The sequence below is a fragment of the Ixodes scapularis genome, unplaced genomic scaffold (genome assembly GCF_016920785.2).
Source record: "Ixodes scapularis isolate PalLabHiFi unplaced genomic scaffold, ASM1692078v2 PGA_scaffold1__304_contigs__length_218370807, whole genome shotgun sequence".
Lineage (NCBI taxonomy): Eukaryota > Metazoa > Arthropoda > Arachnida > Ixodida > Ixodidae > Ixodes > Ixodes scapularis.
In genome coordinates this window covers 166617457-166642921 of record NW_024609846.1, presented here as the reverse complement: position 1 = coordinate 166642921, position 25465 = coordinate 166617457, and the positions used below count along the sequence as shown (strand labels likewise).

General features: G+C 47.3%; 1 protein-coding gene across 1 annotated transcript in view; it reads left to right on the top strand.

Annotated features, from left to right (window-relative positions):
* LOC8036387 (cytochrome P450 315a1, mitochondrial) overlaps window positions 1-24141 on the top strand; it is a 35254-nt gene extending 11113 nt beyond the window's left edge. Inside the window, exons 2-8 of the mRNA XM_002411796.4 lie at window positions 15683-15873; window positions 16247-16453; window positions 17011-17171; window positions 17906-18072; window positions 18724-18802; window positions 19879-20088; window positions 20653-24141. Coding sequence (XP_002411841.2) covers window positions 15683-15873; window positions 16247-16453; window positions 17011-17171; window positions 17906-18072; window positions 18724-18802; window positions 19879-20088; window positions 20653-20775 — 1138 coding nt within the window. The 3' untranslated portion in view covers window positions 20776-24141. The remainder of the gene's footprint in view (window positions 1-15682; window positions 15874-16246; window positions 16454-17010; window positions 17172-17905; window positions 18073-18723; window positions 18803-19878; window positions 20089-20652) is intronic.
* The last annotated feature ends 1324 nt before the right edge of the window (window positions 24142-25465 follow it).

Here is a 25465-nt window from a genome sequence, read left to right as displayed (position 1 = left end):
TACACCCGTGAGCGATATGGAGGTGAACACTCCTCTTCTTGTTTTTGACGCTCCTGCAAGTTTTGGAACAAGCTCTGTTCCAGAAGAGGGCTAGAACGCAAAGTTTAGACCCCCAAGCCACGTACCATTTGAGTCGTTGAGAGTCAATATAGCTTTAGGAAGCCGTAAAACAGGCAAGAAACCAGGTAAGGCGTTCACCTTCATATTGCTGGCGGGTGTACATCTCGAAGCACAGCCTCTAGATAGCGTTCTGCCGTACTTTATCTATGAAACACACAGTTATGAAACGAAAATCAAGATGGCGCTTCAAACGACGGGAGGCCAACTGAAGTGAGCGAGGGGGGGGGGGGGGGGGGGTACCCCCTGCCACGAAAGTTCCACAACTGGGGTAATATAGTAACGTTGAGTTTACCTAAACAAAACGAACCCAAGACCGTCTGTTAACGTTCCATCTCTCCGGATATTTTCATTTCAAATGGCAACTCGGCTTCCTTCAATTATATCTGCCCTCCACGCGTCAGACCAGAAATTTCAGAGTTAACTTGATAAAGATGAGCCAGTCATTGTTGAGGGCATGCCATTTTTCCCACCTTTGATCGACACACCTTAGCTGGGTTGCGGAACGTGGCAAATTTCGATTACTTCCACGCGTACTAATACCGGGACCGGGGGGCGGGGGGGGGGGGGGGGGGGGGGGGATTAATTGATGTGGTCTCGTATACACCTCCGAGAAAGCGTGTCACGAACTGCACTAAAAAAAAAAAAAAAGCCGTCTAGTTTAAGGTTTCGTGGCGCAACGGCAAAAATCAAGAAAATAAATAAAAAAAAAAAAAAAAAAAAAAAAAAACTTGCTCGCGCACTGAAAAGTTTTTTCGCAAAGCACGGGTATGTATCGCTACTCTCCGCTGATCTGAGAACGCAAGGGCAAAGATACGGCTTCAGGAAATCGAATGCTGCTTGAAGTTCTGCGGAGCCGCTATAGCGGCTCCGAGAACTGGTTGTATACAACCAGTTCTGCACTGGTGGCATTCGGGAGATGATTTCAACATTTACGGATATCACGGCGCAGCGCGCACGGATCACGGTATATACTGCAGGATAGCGACTCACAAACAGCCGAGAGCGACGGTGTAGCTTCCATAGAAATCTACAATTATATTTTGGCAGGCGTACGTTGAAATTGACATTCCTATCAGACTTCGCGTGGACAGAACCAAGGGCTCCTAATATCAAGGCCAGAGGGCTGAAAACTTTCAGTGTGACGTAAAAAAGGGGCGGCAGACTGGGGAGACAAGAGCGCTTCGTCCGCATCCGGCTGGGGCTTGCCTTCGATCACGCGAGAATACTTGTCCCAACCGAACGCCGAAGCAGCGCTCGCGTCTGCAATGCGACGTAGAAAATTAATCACTCCGGCCTTGTCATCTAGGAGGTGTAGGTAGATCTCTCGATAGTTATACCGGCGAAAACAAAAGTGGCCCGAATAAATAAACGCATCTGGCGACGCAAAAAAAAAAAAAAAAAAAAAAAGTGTTGAAGTTTTTATTATGTTGTTTATTTTTACTTTCGGCGGTTTTGTAAGACTGATTCATTCGCTCAAGTACGGTTCATTCATCCCAATATGTTTTTTTTTATTATTTCCTCTTTGGAGACGACTTACGATGATGAAAACGTTCCCGCGATGTATCCAAGCGCGTGGCTCTCGATTTTCGAGCATGATGAGGATGATACCGTGTCTCAGAAGCTCATAAAGAAAACTAATACCTGTACATGTGACGAAACAAGCAGTGAGATGATTTCTGGAGCACAACGAGCACGTGCCACGTGCCAGCGATCTCATTCCAAATGAATTACTTTTTTTTCTGGCTCTTTGTTTAACGTTTAACCCAAAGTCTTTGGTTTGATGTTGCGCTCCTGACACCTTTGCTGGAGTGGGACGAAAACCCATAATTTGCAGAACTTAGCGCTCCGATCTGTACTATACTTCACCCATAGAACAAGTATCACTTGTTACATGGGCACCCTTGACCGCATTTAAGTGGTACTGAGGTCAGATTTGATTGCAGTGAAGGGTGCACGCTCGATGGGTGGTAGTTACACCACCCATCGCATAAGTATGGTTGGCAGTTACTGCCACGTAGGTCTCAGTAAAGCACTACTTCGCGCTTCCCTCTCGACTTGCCGCATTTCCCTCTTCCTTTCATTTTTTTTCTTTTTTTTTTTTTGCGCGTACGCGAAGTTGCGTGCAATAATACGTCGATTTATCAACTGGAACGAGACGATGTAACCCTACAGCTCCTCGTGTCTTGCAGAACGGGCCTGTGTCCCTTTCTCACCCTCCTCGCGTTCTCGGCGACGGCATAACCTGGTCGCTATATTCTAATGGAAGAATTGTCGGCACTGCTGGCACCGCACGCCGCTTCCTATTTTATATGCCCGAGGTATAGCCGCCCAGTTCACGTCTTCACGGCGAGACACGCCGCGGATACACAACAACTCAACACCCTGACCAACGAGCTGCATGCCATAACGCTAGCGATGACCGCGCTGTGAGCTTTTTTCTTTTTTTGAAACGAGCGTTCGCCAAGCGAAGTCGCGTTTTAAAGCATGGCGTTGCTGCGACCATTATGGATCGCGCTGAACCTGTTGAGATGAATTATTGAGTCCAAAACCGTTCATACTGAGAGAGTTTGGCCCTCTTAAGGACATTTTTGACAGCCTGGCAACCACAGCATCGTAGTCTGACAACCGCAGCGGATGACTGCTTCCGTTCGCCATTTTGTGGCTCTGACTCGTAGGAACTCTGTGCGATTTCTGAATAATAAACGAGACAAAGGAGCAACGCCATTTTGTGGCATCGCGAAATCTGCTGGTTCTAGCGGGCAACATGCTCCGCCGATTCTCTAAACTCTCAGTATATACTGCCCTGATTGGGTCCAACGTCAACTCAAGGCGGAACAGGGACGATATTTCGGACGATTCGTTGAGATCTAGGGTAACTTGTTTTGCAAAAGTTTTTTTTTTTTTTTTTTTTTTTTTTTTTTTTTACGTTGATTCTTACCAGAAATTTGGTGCAAGCCTTGCGAGCCAACAGCACGAAAACCTGGTGACGGAAGGGACATCCCTCGAGGCGTGCACCAATGACGGTGCGAACATGCTGTCGCGTCAGCCAGGGAAACGCCGTCGGCTCCTGGTTGTTTCTTCTTTTTTTTTTCCGCGTTTTTCTTCTCTTTACTTTCTTTTGATTTATTTTCTCTTCTTTTTTTTTTTCTAGGCGTAAAAACATGGCGAGGCGTAAAAACACGCGCGGCGAACAAGCTGTCACGTCAGTAACAGAGGCGCCGTGGTCTCTTTTTTTTTCCTTTCTCTTTTTGGCAACTGGTTGCCTTCTTTGTATTCGCACCATTGACGCGGCGAACACGCTTTCGGGTCAGCCACGGAGGTTGAAACCACATGTCAAAGACAGTTTATTGTAAATTTAAGAAGAAGACATAAAAAGCTTTTCTATAAAAAACATTTTTTGTGTTTTTAGATGATGTTGAATTTGTATCTTTAGCGCTTACTCTCGAGTTTACAGTGTTGTTCCTACTGTATAAACTATACCTAAATTTGCAATAATTTGATATATGCCTACGTACAAGCTTTCATCTGATATGTTTTTTTATGCCCTAAATAATTTTACATCGAAAGCTAGCTCGATTCGAACTTGGCCCATTATTGTCAAAGGGGCAAGATTTAATCATTTGTATTTTATAAAACAGTAAAAAACACACTTCTATAGAAATTTAACTCATCCATATAAAGTTCTCATGCAGTAAATAAAGTTTACGTTGCTGTGAAAAAAAAACACAAAAAAACAAGAAACTAGACGTTTCGAGACTTCGAAATGTGTCACTCGTAAAAACTGCGAAAATCGCAAGACCTACCTTCTGCCTTTTCGAAGCACAAAACTTAAGAACAAAACCTTTTCCGTAGTACTAATTTGCAGTTTTGTTCTCGTCACGTATTTTTCACCAACATATATATGTTTTTCAATACTTTTTTGAGTCTTCATCAGTTTTGCTTGCACGATTTGAGATGAAATCACCCTCATAAGATTCTCCCGCTGCGTCTTTCCAGTTTCGCTTTCCATAGTTTATAGTATATTTGTTTGAAATCAAAGGCTAGCCTCGCAGTGCTTGCAAAGTGTTTGACTAGGTTAAAAAAGCATTAAGAGAAAAAAAAAAGCATAATGTCTGGGTTGTTTTGGCGCGTCCAACGCAGTCGCTCTGGAGCCGGTGCACGTATACAGTATCGCGGCGCTGTTTCTGGCAACGCACTGGACGACGTTTGTTTTCAAACTTTGCCTGTCCCCCTCGCCGACGCTTCCGGGTTGTGCAATGGCGGTGGGTTGACTCAGCGTCTGCGTCTCGGGAATCGTGCATCTGGTTAGACGACTTAACCAGATGCTCGCGCCTTCCCGACTCCTGGAGGCCGGTCACGTATCCGACCGACGGCAAGCTCTGTTGTGAGCGGTCGAGACAGACGCCCGCTCCGTCCAGGGATGCTGCCCTGGACGTGCTTGCCGATCGAGACACGTCCTTTCGGTCTCGTGTGACGGTTTCATTGGTCATGCAAAACTGTCGCAGACAGGTCATGCCTAGCTATGAAGTAAACATGTTTCAAACATGATTGAGCCTGTCATCCTTTCAGCAGCGAACCCCCGTGTCTCTCGTACGAGCCTCAGTGTGATTGCGGCTTTTAGAGTCAGAGTGATCATCGTCATAACGAAGAATCACTTCGTAAGGTTGGTTCTCACACTAGCGTAAGTCCGTCAGAGCGCGGCCTCCAACGGCTCGCAACGTCCGGGTTGCTATGGCAACAGCTGCGTCTGCTCCAACCAAACGGGGTGAAAACCGGTTTTGTCGGAGCCGGCGCAGCTGTTGCCGTAGCAACCCGTACGACTCCAGCCGTCGCGGTTGCACTCACTCGAACTCACGCGAGTGTGTGAACTATATCATTCATTCCTTGTTCTGAGTGTACATTTCGCGAAGAAAGTGAGATAATGTATGTTGCGTTTAGAGATACGGGCGCGTCTTCTACGCGACATTAGCCTTCCCATTAACCTAGGGCTCTGCAGTTTGGACACCCGGCGGTCGGCCATCTATCTCACCAACTTGCTCGCCGGTTGTCCGATTTCGAGCCCCAAGGGCGAGTGAACGGGGACTCGTATATAATAGCCCCTACAGCTTCAACTCGATCGAGAGAGACGGTATGTCGCGACAGTTCGTATTGAGCTGCGAAAGCAACGAATGACATGGCACTTCTTGTGCTCGAACCACTAGAACCATTCGGACTAGAAAGAGATACAGGTAAAGAGATAGCTGAGGAGTGATGCCAAGACATTCCATTAGCAGCCGAAGGGAAGATAGGGCATCTCTGCTTCTGCGGTGTGTCAACAGCACGCCGTGTTGCTTACATACTGCCGGTTTTAAATGAGCGGCGGAAACGGCGGGACGAAGCGGGTTATCCTGTAGCTGTTTGGCTGCCGTTTACGCGCGATCCTCGGGGAGATGGGCACGTACGCGCTCTCATCGCCATTCAGTCCACGTCTCTCTAGCCGTCACACGACGGGGCAACAGTGTGCTGGCAACGGAAAAGATAACAGTCGACGAGAAGGTTCCCCTTTTCCCCGTAAACTGCGTTCGGACCCGAGCGAAGGCACGCAGACGGACAGACGCCCGGAAAATGAGTTCCAGTTTATGTCGCCATGCTCGATCGAGTCAGCCAACAAGGCCTAAAACATAGCCTCCTCTGTACTCACAAAGCCTGACAGTTCAACCGCGGAGCCATAGAGTATCCGGTCGCAGATTTGGAGCACCAGGATCTTGTATACCACGGAGCATCAAAGAGCCCCTTCTCGGGGAGCCTGGACGTCAGCGCGCAGCTTTTGCAGCGGCGAGGACCCGAAGCACACTTGTTCGCGCGGGAGAGGTGCGTTTCGGCGCCTCGCCGCAGCGGGGCGCCAGTCGCGTGGCTCTCCCCTCATTCGTTGTCTGTCGCTCCCCCTTTTTCATTTCGGCGGCCGCTTCTCGTGGCGATATGCCAAGCGCTGTCAGTATATAATTAGGCTGCGCCTAAAACAACAAAATCCCGCGTCTCCGTGGAACAGTAAGTCCGACCGCGTCCAATGCTACGCTCAAACGAAGCACTTCCTGCACTAATCCTACCGTTGGCTGCAGTCGGACTTGATGCGAGACAGTGTGAACAATTTAGTCATCATAACTGAGAAGGAGCGTAAACGCGGACTGATCGCAACCCCCAGTGAACGTGTGGCTGGACTTCCAAATAGCGTGCCGAAGGATGCTCGGTGTCAGGCTCAACCTCAATTGCTTCGTTGGCGTCATCCGACGACCTTCCATGGAAGAAGAGGAAGCTTTTCGCGGGCTTTGGTTATTCTACAGCTGGCGTTGCTTCAGGAGCCAACACTACCTAGAAGATATCGCCAGTGCCTTTTTTCCCCCGAAACGTCGCCATTAGTGAATCCAGGCAGCACCGCCTAGCTTTCGTCAGCGTCGCCACCGGTGCGTCTTGCAGCGTCTCCCAACGAGCGCGACGCCGAGACGCACGACCTTCAGTGCCACTTGGGGCGGGTCACTCTCGATGACGTCACGCGTAGGCCTTCCGGGTGACATTGGTTCCGCCTCCCGGGGCCCTAATCTCGTCAAACACGAAGTTGTAGCAGAAAGTTTGCAGAGCGCGCGGACTGGACGTCGGCCAAAAAAGCGCGTAGTCATCGTCGTGATAGACCAATCGGTGCGCTCCGTGAACATCGGTCCCAACTTTGTGTTTGACGAGTTTAGAGGCCCTGGAGCCCTAAACTCGTCAGACAGAAAGTTGTAGCCGAAAGTTCGCGAAGCGCGCCGATTGGACGTCGACGAGAAAAACGCCAAGTCATCGTCGTGATTGTCCAATCGGCGCACACCGTCAACTTCGGCTCCAACTTTGTGTTTGACGAGTTTAGGGCCCCTGGAGGCTGCAGTGACGTTGCTAAGTTCGGGCAACGGATTGTTCCACGTTGCCGAAGTGGCCAAGTGACACTGCACGCTCAGCAGGAGACCGAATGGACTGCGGGTCGCCCTGTTGTGCCTAAAGGCTCTGCTATTCGCTCTTTCTCGTGTGAGTTGAAACGTGGTGGCGCCAGTGTGGAAATATCTCTCACAGACTTCCGGTTCTCAGCTAGACGGTGGGGATTCGCAGTATTTACAGATAATATATACGCGCTATTTTCGCGACACGGTCGCTTATGCCACGGTCAGACATAATGAACTCTTACGGTGAAGTAATGACGCGTAAAAAATGAGAAAACATACCCAGGACCGGCAGTGCGCCGGGGCTCCTCGATAGATGGCGCCGCTGAGTTTGTTCCCAAACTAAAAAGGGCGAATGCTGTGACGTTGAGAGCAGCAAACGTAGCGGAGCGCAAAACGCGGGCCTTTGATTGGCCGGCGAGCAGCGACTCGATATTTGGGACCAATCAATTGCTGCCTACGCCGCGTTTGCGACTCTCGACGTTGGAGTAAAACGGAGCGTTTAAGAGATAAAAGATTCCTACAAGTAGCGATATTCTTTGAAGCGACGACTGCGTGACGGTGAAGGTTTGAGGAAGCGAAATGCGGCGCATATACTTTGTTTCAGCTTCGTTCCGAGCGCGGCCGATGTTATGATCCGAAGGGCCAATGAAACGTCGCAAAAAGCGCAGCGTCATGGCGTGCTCTCTGCGCTTGATAAGACTAGCCGGCGGAGGAGCACGCACAGAGGGACGGCGAATACCGGCTGGTCCTATCATTTGCAGAGAGCACGCCATGACGTTTGCCTCTTTCGCTGTTTGATTGGCCCTTCGGTTCATAACATCGGCCGCGCTCGGACCGAAGCTGAAACGAAGTATAGTAGACGACTGCACTGAATGACGTCATTTTGTTTCAGAACGGGGGCTTTTGTTTCGCTGCCATTTGGCACGAATGAAAAATGTGTTACGGAGAAAAGCTGGATCATTATCATCATTCGAGCGTGCGAGGGTGGGTAGGCTAAGAATGTTTTGGAGTTGCTCGCATTTTCTTCGCGTGCATATGATGTCTGTATTCAGAAACAAAAGCCCCCGTTGCCTCCTAACCCCCCCCCCCCCCCCCCCCCCCTTTTCCCCAAACCAACTGTTTCAAAAATGTAACGCGGATATTTGTTCACAAAATAAAATAACGCGGACAAAAAATAATTAAAATTAGCCTTTGCAGGCAAGCACGTGAGAGCTGGATATCATCGCGTGGCTCGAAAATACCCGTATCGTAACTGCACACCCGCACGCGTGCAATGAGTAACAGTGGCGGCATCGTAACTGCGGTCCCAAAATCTCCGTCTGCGAGCGCGCCCGGCGACCGCCGGCAGCGTGCAGCCTGGGACGAGCGCTTCGCCGCAGCGCACGGCCGACTTGGGCCGTCAGCCGCGAAGAGTTCTTCTTTCCTCCTCCCGATGGATCTCCTCATCGGTGGCGGAGGAGCGCCGGTTTTCACACAAAGCGGCCGAAAGAGGGGGGCGAGGGAAGGCGGCGGCATCCCATTTTCGCGCGAACCGTTAGCAGCAGGGGGATCTGGGCTGGTGCGACAGTGCCCTCCGAGAAGAAGGATGACCGGCCCAGAGAAGAAGAGCGGGCGAAAGTGGTCTCAAGGCCAAGGTTAGGCCTCGCGCCTCCGACAGGTGAGGCTTCTCTCCCTCGTGCCGCACGCGCTCGCCCGCCGTCGCGGGCTCTCGGCAGCAGCAACAACGAACGGCGACCCTGACGGCGCGCCGGCCGCGAGGCCCGCCTGCACGGGGCCCCCCTCCGGCCCCCCTGCCGCTCGCACGCGCGCCTCGCCCGCACCGACACACGGGTCCGCCCGGGAAAAAGGGGCGAAGCCTTCGGCTGGGACTGAAGAAGAAACTGCGCTCGGCCCGAGCGACGAGGCGGCTTTTTCGACCACCGTCTCGGCCCGAAATGCTTCCGAAGCAGCGCCGCGGGCCTTTACGTCGAATCCATTTGGAGCGCCAGTTCGTCTGCTGTCTTGCTCAGGAGTTGCGGCAGTGACAGAACGCCCGGCTCTTATGAACTGATTGAAAAAGTAAGAAATAGGGGTAGCCATAGGGACATCTAGCGTCGAGGTCTACCCGCTATCCTTTCGATCGCAGCCAATCAGAGCTGGTCGTTGGCCTGACGTCACCGCAACTCCTGCTCAAGAAGCGGATGACTCGCTCTCCGCATTCCTCGCTTGTTTTGGGCGCGTCTCGTCGAAGCTGGGCTGGAACCGCCTTTCTTTACAAGCACCGACGACCATGGCGGAGTTTTCGAAGATCCTTCCGGTGCCCCCCATACCGATGCTCGATGACGATACGATGCACGTGCAAAAGCTTTGGCGGAGTATCAGGTGTCTTTATCGGAGTTGCCCGAACTATGCACTCAAGCTCTCCGTTCTGCCAACGCGCCAGACGCGTGCCACAAGCGTGTGCACCGCCACCATTTGCTCGCAAGTGCCCCGCACGAAGCACGGCCTTTGTGCGTTGGCGCATTGGATGCTGCCTGTATGACGAGAACACGGGCATCATTCAAGGGGCCCGCACTGCTCCGACGGCACCTGGCTTTGTCTTGCATTCCATTCGTGCGCGCGCTGTCGTCCGAAGAGGGTGCCAAACGAGGCCACATGCTCGCTCTAGCAGCTTTGAAAGCGCGTTGCAGCACACCGGAACTACAGTAGGAACCGTGCTATACCCTCGATAACGTAGCAGAAAATAGTCAACGATGAAACAGTGAGTGTGCAGGCGAGCCGGGGATCATTATTCATAATGTGACGCCTACAACTGTGGTGCGGGAAAAAAAATGAAGAAACTTTCCAGTCGAGGGAAAACATAACAATAGGAGTAGTTCTCTTTTTCTTATCTTTTCCTTCGACTTGAAATTTTCATAATTTTTTTCGAATCACCGTCTCAGGTGTTAAATTATGATAGAAAACAGTTGAAGCCTAATATAACGTTTTAAGGGCAAGGGGGAGCCCCTACGCTCGCTCGTATGAAGCGCCGATCAAAGCAATATCCAGGCGCTCTTTGTTCCTTCCTTGCGTTAACAGTCCCGATTTTTCTGCGGAGTTGTATACTCTGTTTCAACTTATGATGTACCGCAGGAAAGGCTACAAGCGCGAGCTCCTTGCTCTAGAGCACATCTCGGCGGCACATGCTCTCGTGCGTTCAGAGTAGCTCCCGACGCTATTAGCTCGCGCTTCTAGCCTTCTCTGCGGTACAACATAAGGTGAAAAGGAGTATAGTTACGAGCAAGCGCCTTCACGAGCTACGTCTTTTTTTTTTTCTTTTTTCTTGGCTGCGTTGTGGATTGCGTTGCACGCCACCTGCAAAATGGAATTCAATACAAAACAAAGTAGAGGCAGAATGATTGCAGCTGTTTTCCGTCCTCGTGGTTCTCGTTGATGCAACTCAACGAAGAGGTTTAACAAGGGCCTAGCCTTTTTTAACGTCGAAACGTGCGCAGTTATATTGACGGGTTCATAGACTGAGTGATACGGAACTGAGTGGTACGGATACGGAATACGGAACTACACTTTAATTGTTTGGAGTTAGTTTAGAGCGCGGTCAAGGCTAGGGGCCTGTCATGAGAACATTGAAACGCTTTGATTACGCGTGCTTGCTCGTGTTATAACCAATAGAACGAATATGCCTAAAATACCAACAATATCAGTTGGAAAAAAAATAAAAAATGAAAGAGGCCGCATCTCCACGTGGTGAATGATGTTGATTGGGGCGAAGCTCTGGTGGTGCTGATGATACTGATTTTATTGTTCATAGGTAGTGCTGATGGTGCTGATTTTTTTTTTTATTGCTCAATGGTAGTGCTGAGTTCCGGGTTGCGTGTCGACTTTATTATTACTGCTTTATGGTCAGGGAAATGCAGAGCCAGTGGTTCGTCTAGCGGATCAGCTTGGATCCGCTAGAAGCCGTGGGAACACATCTCCACCGCTTAAGTCAACGGTCCATGTCAGAAAGAGCATGTGTGGTATGGATCATGGTCATATACGCAGTTGAGCATTTTACCGCAGCACCCTCTTGTCTATAAACGTTGAGCCAATGCATGCAAAGTTTAACGCGATTATATACGCATTTGACTGCAGCGCCCTCTCCTGTATAGACGTTGAGCGGCTACATACAACGTTGGAGTGTTTGTTGTATGTTTTTCTGTAAATGTCCATATCCCGGCAAAAAAGAAACAAAAAAAGTAGCGGAGTGGTTAAGACGTCTGCCTCGTAAGCAAGCGGCCCTGAGTTCGAACCCCCGTGCTGGCGTAGGTCTTTTTTTTAAAGTGGGCCGATCCCGGAGGCAGTGCAACCGACGTGAGCACGGACGCCGGACGGATGGACAAGGCCAGACCCTAAGGAGCTTCGCCCCTAAAACTAGAATTCCGCGATTGGAAGACAGAAGGTGGGAGACAAAGAAAACAGCTGTTTTTTGTGTGTTTGCCTTTTTTCTGTCCTTAGTCTGGCACGCTACGTACGCCGCGGTTAGCTCTTTTTTAGCCATTGTTTCCTATGATCAGAACTTCGTGACGAATTCAGTGTGACATATCTGTATTCCGTTTGCAGAGATGCGGAGTGTCGGTGATTCCATTGTTCCATTTCGAATCACGGCTCTCACAACCGATCAAAATTGAATAAAAAAAAAAAAAGAAGAAAGGTTGAAAGCCGATTACGCGAAATAATGACCGCCTGCCAAGCTCCGATACTGTTTCCCGAATAACATGAATACGCGATTATGGCCTGCGTGGCAATCGATAGACGAAGGTTCGCCTATCTGATGTCTGTCCCGCAAAGAGCCGTTAAGAGTGCAGAAGTCACCGCGGTGTCCCACTTAGGCCAACGGTGCGCTTCGCGGATCCAACAGGCAGCAGACGAACTTTTATCGCTTCTTTTTGTTTTTTCGGCACTTGACCTCTTCGCCATTTTCGAGACGCTGTTTGCTTGCTTGTTTCGCGAGCACAGGACAATTCGCTCATAGGTGCGCACATCACGTGATAATTTTTTTTTTTTTAATTTTATCCGTCCTAAGTTGTTGCCCGTCTGCTATGCCACTGCATACATTTTTCATCAAAATGTTACGATCGTAGAAAGTTGGACGACACGTGTCTCGATATAGCGAGGTAGGTTTGCTCTTGTTCTGGTGAGACTGGCTCACGCAGTGGATGAGACATTTTGCCAGAGTTTAACGAGCACCAACATCATAGATGTTGAAGCCATTTTATCGGAATATCACCCGGCAGAAATTAAAAAAAAAAAGCAAATGCTGCAAGATTCATGACAGGTTAAAGAAATATTGTTACCTTAAAAAGGCTATTTTGATATCTCACACTCTTGTTTCAACGCGAAGGACATCCGTCAAAAGCTACCTGAATAATTATAACATTCTAATTTTAGTACTATTCCTCAGATAGTAAACAAAATATAGTAAAACAAAGCTTTTCAGTACTTTATAAAACCCCATTAATAAGTTTGAAAACACCGAAAAAAAAAACTATATCTCTTTGGGAACGATTCGATTGAGGTGCGATGCCTACTAGCTCCCCTAAAAACGTAAACCATCTAACAATATTATGATTTTTCGAAATTGATGCATAAATGAGGGTTTCATCTATTCCAGAATAGTCATATTGCAGCTGGCATGGCCAAGTTCGCATCGCTCGCGGCTCCCACGCGAAGGCACGAGGTTCGAACCCCATCAGTCTAGTCGTTTTATTTTATATTTCGCGACTCTTCTAGAGCGCTCTATGTTTATTTCACCTTAAGCCTACATGCAACCGATGCTATGAGGTGATGAGACGAATCAGACAGCGTCAAAAGCGGGCCACCATGGTGTTCGTCATGTTCCTCTACGTGTTCTATCATCGCTGAACCAATCATAAACCAAAAATCAAAAATGCCCAGTGACTTGCACTTTTGACGCTGCTTCATTGGTTCCATTATGTCATTAGCGTCGGCTGCGTCTGGGCTTAAGCTGAAACGAAGTATAGCAGAATCGCGTAACGTATCGGTTCTTCCTGTACAGAATGCTCTATAAAAGAAACAGACGGCAACACTATAGCATGCCGCCCTTCCGTCACAGACGCATGACGTGTAAACACCTTTTCTTTTTTTTTTAAAGTTTGTAAGCACACGTTTGCCCCATTAAAGGTTCATTTTAAATTTTACTTTCATCCGCTTGTTTTTATTCGTGAAAATACATATGATCTATCATTGAAGTCAGTCTTTTGAGGGATACACCACGTTTCCCCTGAGGCCTTCATTCACGATATGGGTAAACGAATGGGAATTTAAGGTCACATTAGGCATACGATAAAAGGCCTAAACATATGCAGCGATACGGTCCGTTAGACGCCTGTTCTAGCTACTATTCATCACCTAAGAACAATTATAGGAAATTGATATTTGAGACCGCACTATTTCTCGTCGCCCCGCTCCTTAAAACAGGGCAAACCATATTCAAAGTTTTACTTATACAGGAAGCTCTCAATTTACAAAGCGTACAAATATGTAGTCGGGAGTGGAGCACACGTGTATCTTTATCGTAGCGCAAAATTATATAGTAAAACTCCTTATTAATCGCCAACGTAGATTTGCTGCATGCTACACCCAAGTACACCGGCTTTCAAGATTCCTATGTCGTTCCATAGCCTCTTTTATTCTAGAAATTTGACCAAATCGCTGAAGAACATAAACGCTGTAAAGGGAAAAGGAGGTCAGGGGAAAGGGCGCGCGCAGGTGGCCTGTCAGGCAGTGCCAAATAATGCCCCAGTGGTAAAACACGGAAACACGGACGTGCTCCTTTTTGCTTCGTTTCTTTCAAGAAAGAAGTCAATTTTGCGTCGGCCCTCCACTATTTCGCCACACTCTCGTCTCTCCATGCGCCGGCGATCTGCTTTCATCCCCTCCTTTCTCTTTCTCCATCTCTTACTGTACTGCCCTGGGGCTCTAATCTGAACACATGGCGAAAAAAGTCGTCAAAGAATTCGACCGCCGTGAATAGCCGGCGCCAAGGTCAAGCGCAGCGCCGTCCAATCATGGCCGCTGAATTCCTCGGTGACTTTTTCGCACAGTTTCTAGATTAGAGCACCTGGCTGACCGACCGCGCCTGGGGTTGGACCATGATCTCGGAGGTAACGCAAACATCCAAACGCCGATCTGTTTCGCGGAGAGGCCGCAGGCCGCGGCGTGGCACTGGCTCCCTGACCAACCGAGAGGTGGCTCTGCTCTACCATGTCGGTAACCGTTCGGCGCTGCTCCTCGCATTTTACATGCGGTTGCGCGTTCCATGGATCCGTGGTTGCTGGCTTCACTCCTATTGCTTCTAGGCAGACGATGCACCCACTGAAATACGTTGTGGATTAGACGCTACATTATTCAAAACCCTGTCAAAATGTTTGTTTATTGTGGTTGGCAATAGAGAAATCGTGCTTGATGGTGCCGGAGGAGCTTGCGCACGTGAATGGAAACGTTTGGTACTAGCATAAGCTTTAAATTTGCCCGAGAACAAACAATCTAGAATGAATCTTTATTATCATTTTTCTTTACCTATAGTTTACAGCGCACAAGAACAATTTTGTTCACACATCATCGGTGTTTTGTCAGTTATTTGAGCACATTTTTTTAAACACAGAATGGTTTTGTTTGGGTGCTTTTTTATGAGAAAATTCTCATGAACGAGCGTCATAAACGACCGTTACAGCGAGCGTCATGAACGGGTGACGCGCTGAGAGCCCACCTTAAAGTTAGAAAGTTCATTTATGCAAGCGTGCTAGTAGCAAGTTTTCAATGCCTATAATAAAATGAATTATTAAAAAAAAGAAGCAAAACGATATGATAAAATAAAATAAACAAATATATATATATATATATATATATAACAAAAAATTGTAATAATGATAAAGCAAAAATAAATATAAATAGACAATCAACAAAAACTCCACAATAAAAGAAAACAAACAAATTAGAAATATCATATAAAAATAAAATAAAGGTAAAATAAAAATACCTTAAAATTAAAAGTTAAACAAATAGCTAATAAAAAGATTAAAAAATCTTGCACAAAGGGCACACAGGGTATGTGCGGGACACATTCTGTGCTCCTTTGTCAGCAGGATCAGCCCTGTATAATTTTGTTTTTATTGATCCTGTTCAAATTGTGAGAATATATTGTGCGGACGTTCAGTCCGCGGGAAGTTTCTCTGCCTTGAAATAGTGTTCCCGTCTCCGCCATGATGGAAACGGTGCAGTACGACCCTGGGGTAATTAATGTGCGACATGCGGTAGTCTGTTCTAGAATGGTAATCGATTAAAATCTGCAGAAACATAAACCATCATAAAATGGTCACCTGTATCTAATGAACCCAAGACGTCTACTGAAACAAGTTAATGTTAAAGCTAATATAATGCATTAACATTTTATGATCAATGTTTTGTGCACATCGTGGAGCAAATGTGCGCTCGTAGAGCGGCTGCAAAGACACTTTCTTATAAATATAGTTTTACATACGCGTATAAATATACGTAAAATCTTGCCGAACCCTCCTATAGAAGTTTGAAAACAAACTAAGAAAAAGGTATGTTTTGTCTTTGAAAACAAACAGGGATGGGCCGGAGTGGATCGAGAGGCGCCGGAGTCTAAACAACGTCTTCCTCAAGCCCAAGACAGTGACGGACCACGTGCCCGTCTTCAACGACGTCATTGCTGACCTCCTGGACCGGTGGCAGGAGACGCGAGACCACAGCGGCGTCCTAGAAAACCTGGAGCGAGAACTTTACAACTGGTCCATAGAATGTAAGTCGACTTCGCCCCCCCCCCCCCTCCTCTCCCCCCGTTCTTAACTGTGCCCAAATTCCGCATTTCTTGGTTTGTTCTCCCGGACTGTCAACATCAATGGCAACAGAACGTTGGCTTGTGCTACATAGCAATATAGCTCATTCAGTTTGACTACTTTCGTTCGACGTCTGCCTTTAACAAGCTCTTAATGGTGCATACCTCTGTTGAGTATTCTAGTTCATGTTATTTTATACTACGTATACACATGCATCTTTAAAGAATCATTGCGTGGCAGCCCCCATGACAAGACGTTGCTGGATTGTCGAGAGGTAGTCAAGTCCCACGGCCCGTCTTCCCGTGACCGCAACAAGTCCTTGTACGTCCATTTCAGCATTAGGGACGATGATCTTCGGTCGGCGGCTTGGGTGCATCGCCAGTTCGTCGAGCATGGAGAACGTGCACGAATTCGTTCACTGCGTGCAACAGATCTTCAACGAGTCCGCCAAGATGTCCATGATGTCCCCTCGAGTCGCCTACAAGCTCGGACTCCCCGTCTGGAAACGTTTCGTCAAGGCCGCTGGACGTGCCCTAGAACTCGGTGAGACACGGAGCGTCGCAACGTCCTTGCTCCTGGAGTCACTTCGTGAACGATCTTTCCTGCTTCGGCTGTGCTCTCTCTAAAGGGGACAAAATCTAACCTTGCACTGGGGAGAAGAAAGGTAGATTACGACGATAATCTGGAAGATAATCATATTCTAATCGGAGGGCGCTGGCAGATATGGCAGTACTAACATGAGGATAGATAGCGAAACACTTAACCGAATTTGCTGCCGTTATACGTTTTGGTTGCTTTACATCCTATTTCTTCATTTGGTTGGCAGAAATTTCTTAGCACACAGAAAGCCCCGTCTTTTTCTACTAAAAATACGAATGCAGAAAAGAAATTCTACCAAGTCTCTTGTAACTCAAATGCTGGCCGATTTTATAGATAGGCTCATGGTAAAACTGCCTGATATTTTCAGCGATTCTGACTGTCGTTCACAGTAGGAACTATTTTATGAACGGCGGATGCACATATATGTACTTGTGGCTACAGGCAATATCTGACAGACGACAAGCAGGGATGTTACAGCGAACGTCTTTGCGTCTTCTCAGCCAGGGACTACGTAGAAGAGAACGTGAGGAACATTGCCAGCGGAACATCGGCGGGGCAAAGTCACCAAGGCATCCTTAGTCAGCTCCTGCTCGGCGAGAGAATCTCCGAAGAGGAACTCGTCCGGATAGTGACGGATCTGTTCCTGGCTGCGGCAGACACGGTACGGAGCGCTCTAATTTCCTTTTTTTATTATCTACTGTAGCTGGACTAGGAGAAACAACGATTTGTAGGTGTCACGTCACTAGCTGAGACCGCTGCAATTGCCTCAACAGTGGGCGCCAATTTTGGTTTTCAAAAGCGTTTTGAAAACGTCATTCGCCTCAAAGTTGGAGAGCTGCTCAGTTTAGTTCGCACGTCAGTCCAGTTGCGTCGTGGCGTCTTGTCAAGGCCACGCTTCTTTGCCACTAGCAACCATGTCTCTCCCGTTAACTATGTCGTTCGCAGTTTTGGAAAAAAAACGTATGCCGACACATGGCTGTGAGGTCTTTAATGAAAGCATTTTGTGCTTTCAACCTAACTCGGTATCCGAGAAAGGGTTTTGAATTTTGCTTTAGTGGACAGCTACAGACTCGGTACAACTAGCCATGATGATAATACAATTAATGCGAAGGCGCAAGCGAGCTGGACAACGGTTGCTTGCACCTTTGTCCCCCTTGTTCCCCTTCTCCAAGGATTATTTTTATCATAACTAGCCAATTCAGTTTCATTAGATCTTAACGTCGCTTTCAAACATGGGGATAAACAGAAGAAGTTGACAACTTTATTATGCAATATTACGAAGTGTCGGGCTTTCTGCGTCATACGCAGTTTAACTTACATCGCCATTTCTTTACTAATCATTGCTGCTTGTTAAGCTAATAGAACTAAGTCATAACAAGTCACTGTTCAATGCAGACATCGCACGCCACACAGTGGGCCTTTTACCTGTTGGCCAAGAATCCCGAACGCCAGGAAAGACTGCTCGAAGAAGTACAGAGCGTCGTGCCTCACAATCAACACGTTGACGAAGACTGCCTCGCGCGGCTACCCTACGTCAAGGCCGTCATCCGGGAAGCTCTACGGTACGTTCACTCCACCGGGAGCACAACCTACATCTTGTGCAATCTGCACTGTTCAAATTGTTCAGCCGCCAAGCTGGTTGCGGTAAATGTAAACGGTTCACAAGCTCGCTTCTTTCAATTTCAAGCTTTTCATCAGTGGGCCTCGAACATCGTGGCGAAGGAAGCAATATACCATGTAACGGATTAGGGGTTGCGTTAATTACGAGCGTTTGTGTATAATCCTCCCAGCAATAACACGACTAGAAACCGTGTAATTGGCTGGATATAAAGTTGCCATGAGTGTTTCGCATTGTAATTTTACTGCAAAGTTTTTTTTTTTTTTTTTTTGCGTTCACACTTAGAAGTGGGTTTGCGAAGAATAGATTCGCATTGCACTCAGCAGGAGGATATTAAAAGGTACGCACAGTCTTGTACCGTAGCCCAAGTATATCGGAAGCTTTCATTTTGTGAAGGAGACTAACTAAATGGGCTGCGCGCTAATTTTTCTGAAGCTCCGGCTGGTCCGGGCGCTATGATGTGATTATTAGCAATATTCCCACTTTGTTGGGCAATTTTTCATGAAACCAAATTCCCTGAACACCTTAAATGAATGCTGTTTTTTTTTCTTCCTGCATTGTCTACAAAGTCTCACCAGAATTGCATCCGTTGCAGGTTATATCCAGTAGCGCCGTTCCTAACGAGAATCCTCTCCGAAGACATCGTTCTCAACGGTTACACCGTTCCTGCGGGGGTACGTGTCGTTTGAAAACTCCCGGTGCAAGTGGCTCACTGGCCAGAGGCTTTTGGGGGAAACCGATTCTGGCATTCGATAGCCCTGTGCTAGCCTCCATCACGGCGCGTGCGACATCGCCAAGGTGGCTTCTGCGCACTACAGACAAACGGCGCTTCCCGTCGTGCATCGTGTATTGCACAAGCAACCGGTTCCTTCAATTGTTACTTTCTATTTATAAAAGCTATCCTTGTTATGTGAACACATGGGATAAACTCTAGGCATAGGTTATTAAATATTTTTAAGTGGTGGATAGGCTGACAGTCCTCATCTTTCTTGTCAAAATAAAGTCCTGGAAGATGTTACCAACGGCAAATGTTCCCCAAACGTGCATCCTTGCCTTCTGGTTCATGTCAAATAATTTGAATTAGGCTAAATATAGTTTTGTCTAACTCGATGTAGGCGCGTGGGTGCAAGCATACGTATTTCGCAAGTAAACGCGACAGAAAAAGCAGGCTGACGCAGATCTACTGTAACAATTACAAAGCACGGTTAACCACAACAAGGGGCTTTTTCGTTTTTTTTTTTTTTTTAATGTGAGAGCTGTGCGCCAATTGTATTCTAGCTGCTGCTCGGTCACAATTGACTCTCACGATTAGTTTTTCTCTCGTGCATTAACCATTGGGCTCTAGGGCTGCGTTCGCGCCAGTGGTGGAAACGCTCAGATGCAACGTGACCCTTATCTGCACGGCGGACGACCTCAGCTTATGCAAGAGAAGGTCTAAGCCAAAGAACACGAGTATATATATATTATAGTTTTCCTAATGAGGCAACGTGTTATGACTGCCGGCAAGGTTCAATTTCAAAACAGCATCCACAAGCAGTTTCGGGCACCGTAATTCAATTAAGGCTGAAGCGTTCTTTTACGCATATGTGTGCTTACATGCCCATTCGAGTACGTGTAAGAGAATCCCGTACGCTCATTTACAGCGTGCAATGCTGATCTAGCCCTCTAACAAAAAGAAACAACAAGAGATAGCAAGCCAAAACAAAAAACAGAGAAGCACAACAGCAATGCCCTGTTCATCTAATTGCAGAAACTCATCCTGATGTCGCTCTACACCACCGGGAGGGACGAACGTCAGTTCACCGAGCCCAACGAATTCCGGCCAGAGCGGTGGCTCCGACACGGAGACCGGGCGAGTCAGAGCAGCAACTCGTGGGCGTGCTTACCTTTCGGGCTGGGCGCCCGGTCCTGCATCGGACGAAGGGTCGCCGAGGTGCAGATGCAGTCCCTCATTGCCAGGGTGAGTGTACGAGATGTCGTACTACTCGCGCATTGAAGTTCTTTCCCTGGCTGTCTAATGGCAGCTGGAGAACGAGACTGTCGTGGAGTCGTACTACAGAGACAGTCGGCCAAAGTGAGGGAGACGGCCTTGCAGCTGTTTGCATGAATGTGCATTCATACTGGAAGTCGAATCAAAACCGTAAAGTGGATCGACAAAATGTCGTACCTGAAAGCGCCTGGAATTAACAGCGTCTTCCGCTTGGTTGATGTACAACCTGATTGCGAATGCGGGTTGACCGCCAGACTAAATAAACTCTAAACCTGGAGTTTACTAACTAAAAGCTGTGAATACAGAGTTTAGTTACGCTCCTAGAAAATTACCGTTGACACCGTACGTTATAATAGCGCAGTTGTTTGTTGCAACAGCTAGCAGCAGTTGGGTGTAAATTGCAGATATCTTTATTCTGAAACAAAAATAACTTAACATTTCAATTCCGATTACGTTGGATTATTACAACTGTCAGCAAGAATCTGCCGTGTTTGTAATGTCCTCCCACGGTTGTATTTTCTGTCGTCCTTGCAGACGGTGCAGAAGTTCCACCTGTCGCCCATCACCGACCGAGATATCCCTATAAAAATGAGACTCATCACCACCCCGGAGGAACCCGTCTCCCTGCGGCTGACCCCGCGGGAAGGCACAGTGTGAACGAGAGGTCAACGACACTAGGAACTCCTTTGGGACGGAGCGCACCGCCTCGGAGCGCACATCACTCGTTTGGCCCACGAACATCAGCCGGCGCATGGACGTGCCGTTCTGGCACCGGACGCATCGCTCCTGGACCGAGCATCGGGTGCAGCCCAAGGCCCACAAGACCGTAGCCTACAACTTCTGCTGGACGGAACTTGCGAAAGAAGGCCTCCCTTCGCGGAGAAGACTCTCCACACTTGGCTGTTGCCTTCAAGCTTACTCGATGACCACAGGGAACCGTCTCTGTTTGGACCCGGTTGGACTGCGGTGACCATTAAGCTCCTCCCCGTATTTAGGCTTTGTAGAAAACAGAAAGTGATCTGCACCTTACCTGTACATTTAATATAACGACGGTTTTTTAGGTTATGTATTTCCAAAGGGCTGGAGTTACTACACCTGGACGTTGGTGCTTGGCTTGCTTTTGTCCAAGACCTTAGCGGTATGCATGGTTAACGGCACTTAGGAGTGAAATACTACCACACTTTAATTCGGAAAGTACCGGATAACACGGGCCTGTTCGTTCCCGAAAGCGAATACTTAATCATCTTGGTACCGGTTGGTTTGGCTCTGGTCATCATTCAAACTCCTCCGCTTCGCTCCACATGGTGCACGCTTACTTCAGTGTGCAAGCTTGTGTAGGACGGTGCTCCTGGAGTTACAATACTTTGACGCTGCGAACTTGGCTACAGGACACAAGCAGAAATGCATTGGTACATGAAATAGGTACAGCGTGGACAAAAACGACCCCGAGTATACGCTCCATTCGATGATTCAGGAAATCAGCAAGCGGGGCGAACCACGGAAAATGGAAAGCTCATCATACCTCATAAGTTCCCGGTGCTCATCTCAACCACGGGCAAGCTCGCTCATGTGTGTAGCCGGTAACTTCCTGCGATTTGAGACGAACAAAGGTTAACATATTATTTGATGAAGTCAGTAGTTGGTCGCTTGAGCGATTGGGTACTTACTCTATACTCTGTGGACGAGAGCTCGAAAGTTCCGCTTTCCTCGATGTATAGTTTGTCTCGTCAGGTCGGACAATTATTGTTTTTCCACTTTTTTAGGACTTGTTTTCTTTAAAGGTGGCAGTACTAGTCTCCCCTCTACATTCTTTTCTTGAGTACTAGATGGGACCCTATCAATGCAAAATGCCCCCCAAACAGTTAAACTCTCCTACCGCCCTCTCGCGCCTTGCGATAGCGTCCCTCCCCCCTGCCGAACTCCATAGTTTACTCCCCCGCGCTGATGTGGCCGCCTTGACGAAGTGTAGTCCCACTTCACGACCTCACTAATAACGTTGGAGCAACAAGAATCTGCCTTGGATCTCTCTCAGTGTCAGCAAGTTTTTCGTTCTCTCACACACATTTAACGAGATGTGCGCCCCCAACCCATCTCACGTCGCCTCCGATTAGTTAACCCTCGCCGCGCAACAATAAAAAAAGAAAAAAAGAAAAAACGATGAAAGCCGCAGAAAATTGTGTCGGCGTAGTACAGTTGTTCAAGAAGACCGGTAATAACGACACCTGGACCTGCCATTCGCTCGGCTTGTTTCTCTTCACATGCGGTAGGTCAATCATTCTATGTAAAACAGTAGCTTCTGAGAGAAAAAAAAAAAAGAGAGTCGTGAGCATGCATGCGGAGCGCAATGTCGTCTGCCTCTTGCGCAGGGCTTGCGGTGATGTCAAAACACAGAGTTCTGATTGTTTTTTATCGGAAGGATAGTGGGTAGACATCAATACTAGCAGCCTTGACGTCTACCCACTATCCTTCCAATCGAGCCAATCAGAACTCTGCAGCGTTCTGACGTCACCGCAACGTTTGCGCAAGAAGTAGGCGACTTGCTCCCCGCTTATGATCACTACTGCAAGCATGCACGCCATTCAGTGAGATGAAGTCCCCCTCCGGTTAGTGAAGAACAACAACTCCGGTTAAACAGGCTTCGCGACGCAGAAAAAAAGACCGGCTGGCACCGAATTTCAGATAACGAGTCTTGTTGTTTCTCTCACTGCGATCCGCCGAGAAATACTCGCATTCAGAATGCTTACGCTTAGGAATCTGTGTGACGTCAGTCGTGATTTTAACGCTCCCTTCCAACTGTCCAATCAAATATTTATTTGTCTTCCTCGACAGGAGAGGAGTTTTGATCTCGCTCGCATTAGGAAAGACGAAATACAACAAATGCGAACACAAAATGCGTCTCTGTCGTTCATCTATGTGTTCACTGAGTTCTGTCTTTGTATAGCCTAGGATTTTTTAGTTATATTAATGACCGTTCGACTTTGCCTCTCTCTCTCTCTCTCTTTCTCTCAGAACGAGAAGGAAAGCGAAGTATCATCCAATGCGATACCCGTGTGCTCATGGAGCCATTCATCGCGGACGACTGCATTTGTCGTGCGCGCTTGCGCGTACGCTTGTCTAGTTCTTAGGTTTCGTCTCTCTCGCATTTAAATTCTTTACTTTCGCCATCACCTCGCGTTTTTAATTTCTCTTCAAATTTCATTTATTATAGTTTTTTCGTTATCACCGGACGGAAAGGTACCGAGAAAATACACGAACACCCACACACTCATCAAATATCGTTCTATTTATCTTCCCACGTTCATGTCTAGAGTTGAGCATATAGACCATCCTTCACAAGCCGCGCTCTTTCATAGACTAACCCGAACCGAGGCAGGCTCGATGATGCAGATATTCTTGGCAGAAACCCACCGAGATTTTTTTTCCCTGTTAGTATTCTACTTTCATCCAGACTTGTCACTGTCGCTCATCCTCAACGCCCTTTTACGGTAGCCACTACAATCGAAGTGAGTGAGCATTGCGCAATGACCCGCTCATTGGACGCTGGCTGCCACGTGTCACATGATGGTCATGTTTGGTACGATATTATTTTCACGTAGACCGCTTGTGTTTATATGATTACAAAGAGACGCGACATAGAACTGGTGTGAGAAAGCAACAACGAGGGAACACTGACTGTATTCTTTTGTGCGCAATGGTCATTGTTTTCTAGTAATTTTATGTATACCTGCAGTGTGTTTTTAAATGCGTCGTGTGCAATCATTTTTCCCGTTTTGTATTCCGCGTGAAAGGAGATACTGTGATGTGTATAGAATATTGCGAAGCAAAACTCTGCATAGCTACGATACTAGACATCTTTTTTACGAGGTACAATATATATACGCTCCGGAACCATGTCTCTGCCAGTGTGAAGAGCTGCCTGCTCCGCGCACGCGAGTGTGCGAGACAGGCTTTAAGGGCAATATAAGAATATTAGGCACGTTCGGAGTAATGGAATGAAAATAAACACATTTTGCATCACCTTTACTACCTGTCTTCTGTGTCATCCATTTACTTGGCTTATTTCAAGGGCTTCTACAGGATGCTTCCAGGTGGTATACGCTCGTAAGAAAAGCAATATAAATAAGCCAATGAGCGCAGTGCATTCAAACGTTGCACAAGGGTGATTTTAGGTGTGCCATTTATCACACTCCGATTTTCTGCGTTTAAGTTTCTGGCAAAAAATACGAGAGAAAAAAAACGTTAATTCCTTTGTTTGGATTAAAGCAGAAGCAAACCGTCGGGTTGACGCTACTTTACACGTATGGCACAACATGGTACAAAAACGTATAGCCTTCCTATGGAGATAAACACCCTAAAGCAGATCCGTGTGCTTGGGGTACGATAAGTGAGCACGAGACGGTTTGTTTCATTTTTTTCCCTTTCAAAGGGCCTCTCAAGTTTTTCTTGTCTTGCATTTCTAAACGCAACAGGAAATGCGATTGCACTTAATGCATTTCAGTAATCTAGCAGTCCGCAGCTCCAAAGCCCCAAGTTAAAGACGTCAAAATAATAAAAAACAACATTTTGGCGGGGTACGTAAACATTTTTTAAGAATATATTTACGTCTTTAGGAAGTGGCGTAACGGACGTCAAGACAACACTTAGAATTAGTTTTAAAATACGCGTCTAAACGGCCAAAACTAATACCGCTAGGCGGGTGGTTTAAACTGATGATATTGCAATTAATGCAAAGATGCAAGCAAGCTGAGCAAGAATAAAGATAATAATCCCGGGAGAAAGGGAACAAGGGGATTTGTGTATGTCCTTTGTCCCCCTTGTTCCCCTTCTCCAGGGATTATTATCAGTCTAAACTATTTACGCCGTCTATGCGCGAGTATTTTATTCAACATCAAAGTCGCGCATGTTTTATTGAGACAAGCTTCTAAATAAAGTTTACAGATTAAACTAAATCAGTATCTACTGTGGTATCTGTACAACTGTAGTTGCCTGCAGTTGAACATAGGGCGTGACCGGCTCTGGAAAAAAACAATAAATCGCGTTTCAGAAGACTGGCCCATAAGCAGAGGTCACACACGTTGACACATAAGAAAAAGGGGAAGTATTGCGTCTTATTCTTGAGCTGCGCAAAGTAGCCTTTACAAAATTTGATTCTCGAATGAAGAAACGATGTTTTTTTTGTTTGAAACGTGTACATCTTGACAAAATATCATAAGGATAATCTAAGATGCACCTGCATGTACCTTACATATACAACCCTATGAAAAGAACACTTCAGCCCTGTTGTGTTATGGTACCCTTTCAGAACTTCAAACCCCTTTAGTCCATCAAACTCCTTAGGCTTTCAAAC